The sequence below is a fragment of the Citrus sinensis genome, chromosome 5 (genome assembly GCF_022201045.2).
Source record: "Citrus sinensis cultivar Valencia sweet orange chromosome 5, DVS_A1.0, whole genome shotgun sequence".
In the NCBI taxonomy this organism is placed as follows: Eukaryota; Viridiplantae; Streptophyta; class Magnoliopsida; order Sapindales; family Rutaceae; genus Citrus; species Citrus sinensis.
The window spans coordinates 15,927,259-15,931,963 of record NC_068560.1 but is presented as its reverse complement, the minus strand read 5'-3'; the positions used below and the strand labels follow the sequence as shown (position 1 = coordinate 15,931,963).

The 4,705-nt window shown below is 32.5% G+C and overlaps 1 protein-coding gene across 1 annotated transcript; it reads left to right on the top strand.

Moving 5' to 3' along the window:
- Positions 1-397: 397 nt before the first annotated feature.
- LOC127902277 (uncharacterized) lies at positions 398-4,480 on the top strand. The gene is made up of 4 exons (XM_052441126.1): positions 398-590; positions 2,433-2,921; positions 4,035-4,358; positions 4,461-4,480. Exons 1-4 carry the CDS (start codon positions 398-400, stop codon positions 4,478-4,480), a joined length of 1,026 nt encoding a protein of 341 aa, XP_052297086.1.
- Positions 4,481-4,705: the final 225 nt, after the last annotated feature.

The following is a 4,705-nucleotide window of genomic DNA, read 5'->3' as shown; positions in this document are numbered from 1 at the left end:
ATTGGTGGGTTCAACTACCAAACTAACTACTAACTCTTAATTTTTATTTTCAGTTATTTAATTTTGTATTTTTTTGCTTTGGTGGGTTCAACCACCATTTTTTATTTTATTATTTTGCATTTATTTATTTATTTTTTTACTTTATTGGTGGGTTCAACCACCATTTGTTTTTCTTTTTCTTTCTTTTGCATTTATTTTATACTTAATTTATTGTTAATTGGTGGGTTCAACCACCAAAATTGTTATTTAATTTTCTTTTGTACACTTATATTATTTGCATATTTAATTTTTTTAATTTGTGTAAATATTATCTTTATAACATGACCATTGCATGAGATGTTGGTCTCGATCTTCAAGTGGCAGGTTAATTCGTAGATCTCAATCTCCACCACCAATCATGGATGAGAATGAAGGTGAAAACGTTTTAGGCGAACTTAATGCTCAAATTGATCAGGGAGACAACCAATCTCAACATGGGCATGATCAGAATCAACCAAGAACTCTGAGAGACTACATGAATCCAACCAGAACCGGAGCACCGTCGTGTATAGTATTTCCTCCAGAAGCATCTCGATTCAACTTTAAACCAGGTATTATCCAACGTTTACCAACATTTCATGGTTTAGAATCTGAGAATCCGTACTTGCATCTAAGAGATTTTGAGGAAGTTTGTAATACATACACGGACCAAAATTGTAGCATGAACATAATTAGATTAAAGATTTTTCCTTTTTCATTAAAAGATAAAGCTAAAACTTGGCTACAAAACCTTAGATCTGGATCAGTAAGAACTTGGAATAACATGCAAGAACAGTTTTTGAAAAAATTCTTTCCACCTCATAGAACAAATTCTTTTAAAAGGCAAATAACTTCTTTCACTAAAAAAAATAAAGAAACATTATACCAATGTTGGGATAGGTTTAAAGAGTTGCTTAACATATGCCCACATCATGGTTTTGAAACTTGGCGATTGGTCACTTACTTCTACGAGGGTTTAATACCCCAAAGTAGACAGGTTGTTGAAATGATGTGTAATGGTGAATTTAGGGATAAAAATCCTGAGGATGCACTAGATTACCTTGACCAATTAGCTAAAAATGTACAACATTGGGATACTGTTGGAAATTTTGAATTAACAAATAAGCAACAATCATCTCCATCTAGTGGAGAAATCCATAACCTTAAGGAAGATCATGATTTACAAGCAAAATTTGCATCCCTAGTTAGGAAAGTTGAAGCTTTGGAGCATAAAAAGAGTGATCAAGTAAAATTTGTTCAAAAAATTACATGTAACATATGTAGTTCGAATGATCATTTCACTCAACAGTGTCCCACTTTGCCTGCACTTAAAGAATGTCTAAATGATCAAGCTAATGTCATTAACACTTTCAATAAACCAAACCCATATTCATAGACTTATAATCCTGGTTGGAGAAATCATCCGAATTTCAGTTGGAGGAATAATAATAATGCACAATCTTCACAAGCACCACCTCCACAAAATTTTCAAAATCCTCAACCTTATGCACCATATGTTCCACCACCCTGGAAAAATCTGGAAGACACAATGCATTCATTTATCAGAAAGCAAGATGTTATTAGCATTCAAAATGCACAAACTTTTTTCTTATTTGAAAGATACTCTTGCTAAAATTGCTTCTGCACTCACCATTCAAGAAAAAAGGAAAATTTCCAACCCAACCCCAACCAAATCCTAAAATTCAACAAAATCCACCCACAGACCAAGTCAAGTAAGTTATAACTCTTCGTAGTGGTAAGGTTGTTGATAGACCTATGCCTGAACCTTATGAAAATGATAAAAATTCAAAGGGTAAGGAAGGACTAAATGAACTTACACCTAGTGAAAAAATAACTAGTGTTCCACCTGAACCACCATTTCCGCATGCATTGAATAAACCAAGGAAATCAAACCACTCTTCTGAAATTTATGAAATCTTTAAGCAAGTGAAAGTTAACATTCCTCTATTAGATGCAATCAAGCAGGTACCTTCATATGCCAAATTTTTAAAGGACTTGTGCACTGTTAAGAGGAAATTGAAGGTAAGAAAGAGTGCTTTCATGGCCGAACAGATAAGTACAATTCTGTCTACTAATAATAAGTTTAAACATAAAGATCCTGGTTGTCCTACCATTTCTTGTATTATTGGTAATCACAGAATTGAGCATGCTTTACTAGATCTTGGTGCTAGTGTTAATTTGCTTCCATATTCAATTTATCTTCAACTTAATCTTGGTGAGTTAAAATCAACTTCAACTACACTTTTGCTTGCCGATAGATCAGTTGAAGTACCAAAAGGAATAGTGGAAGATGTTTTAGTACAAGTTGATAAATTCATTTATCCTGTGGATTATTATTGTCTTGGAAAATGAACCTGTTGTGAATAATTACAAACCAATTCTTGTAATTTTAGGTCGACCATTTTTAGCAACTGCTAATGCTTTGATTAATTGTAGGAATGGTTTAATGAATTTATCCTTTGGGAATATGACTTTGGAATTGAATATTTTCAACATGTACAGGCAACCTAATGAAGAAAATGAGATTGAAGATGATACTGATGAACAAAAGGAATTGTTTGAATCTTGTATCGAGGAAAATATTCAAAAAGGGGATTTTTCTGAACTTTTTAATGTTTGTTTAGTTAATTCAATTGAGTCAAATAAGCAACTTGAACTTGATATTTCTAATATAAATTCATTGCTTAATTCTGTTCAGACTTCACAAAATTATGATGACAAGCCAAAATTTGAGCAACTTGGAAGTATTGAAAAGACAGAACAACAAGAAGCACCTAAAATGGAATTGAAACCTTTGCCTGAAGGATTGAAATATGCTTTTCTTGGAGAAGAACAAATTTATCCTATTGTGATTTCTTCTATTTTAACAAGCGACCAAGAAGGTAAGTTACTAGCTGTTTTTAAAAAGTATAAAAATGCAATTGGATGGACTTTAAATGATATTAAAGGTATTAATCCCTTAATTTGCACACATAGAATTAATTTGGAAGAAAATGCTAAAACATGTCAACAACCTCAAAGAAGATTAAACCCACACATGAAAGAGGTAGTCAAAACAAATGTCCTTAAATTGCTTGATGTGTGAATTATCTACCCTATTTCTGATAGTAAGTGGGTAAGTCCTACACAAGTAGTGCCTAAAAAATCTGGAATCACTGTTGTTAAAAATGAAAAAGGTGAATTAATTCCAACACGAATTACATCTAGTTGGCACATGTGCATTGATTATAGAATATTAAATGAAGCCACTAAAAAAGATCATTTTCCATTACCATTCCTTGACCAAATCTTAGAAAGAGTAGCAGGACATCCCTACTACTATTTTTTATATGGATATTTAGGCTATTAACAAATTCCTATAGCACTTGAGGACCAAGAAAAGACCACATTTACATGTCCTTTTGGAACATTTGCATTTAAAAGAATGTCATTCGGGCTTTGTAATGCTCCTGCAACATTTCAAAGATGTATGTTAAGCATTTTTTGTGATATGGTTGAACATTGTTTAGAGGTCTTTATGGATGATTTGACTGTGTTTGGAAATTCTTTTGATGATTGCCTTGATAATTTGGAGAAAGTTTTAAAAAGATTTGTTGAAAAAGAACTCGTGTTGAATTGGGAAAAATGTCACTACATGGTTACTTCTGGAATTGTTTTGGGTCATGTTGTTTCTATTAAAGGAATTGAAGTTGACAAAGCAAAAATCGAAGTCATATCTAAATTGCCACAACCAAAAACAATTAGAGAAGTGCGATCCTTTTTAGGACATGCAGGATTTTATAGGAGGTTTATAAAAAACTTTAGTGCCATATCTAAACCACTTTGTAACCTCTTATTAAAAGATGCACCGTTTGAATGGAATGATGATTGCCAAAAATCTTTTGAAAAAATAATTTGTCTTTTAACATCTGCACCTATTATGCAATCTCTTGATTGGTCTTTCCCATTTGAATTAATGTGTGATGCAAGTGATTTTGCTGTTGGTGTTGTTTTAGGACAAAGAAGGGATGGTAAGCCTTTTGTGATTTATTATGCGAGTAAGACTTTGGATAGTGCTCAAATGAATTATTCTACAACTGAAAAAGAATTACTTGTTGTGGTATTTGCATTAAACAAATTCCGTTCATATTTGCTTGGCTCTAAATCTGTTGTGTTTACTGACCATGCTGCTGTGAGATATTTGATGAGTAAACATGATGCCAAACCGAGACTAATTCGTTGGATTTTGTTACTACAAGAATTTGACCTTACCATCAAAGATAAAAAGGGTGCTGAAAATGTTGTTGTTGATCATCTATCAAGACTCACATCCGAATTCTGCAATGATATAACACCTATAAATGATTCTTTCCTTGATGAAATTTTATTTTTTGTTACTTCAATGCCATGGTATGCTAACATTGTTAATTTCCTTGTTACAGGTAAAATGCCTTTGCAATGAAATGCTCAAGAGAAAAAGAAATATTTTGTTGAAGTAAAGAAATTTTATTGGGATGACCCTTATTTGTTCAAATATTGCCCAGATCAAATTTTTCGGCGATGTATTCCTGATAATGAGGTATCATTAATTTTTGTCATTCTGAAGCATGTGGTGGTCACTTTTCTTCAAGAAAAACTACTGCTAAAATTTTACAGTGTGGATTTTATTGGCCTACCTTGTTCAAAG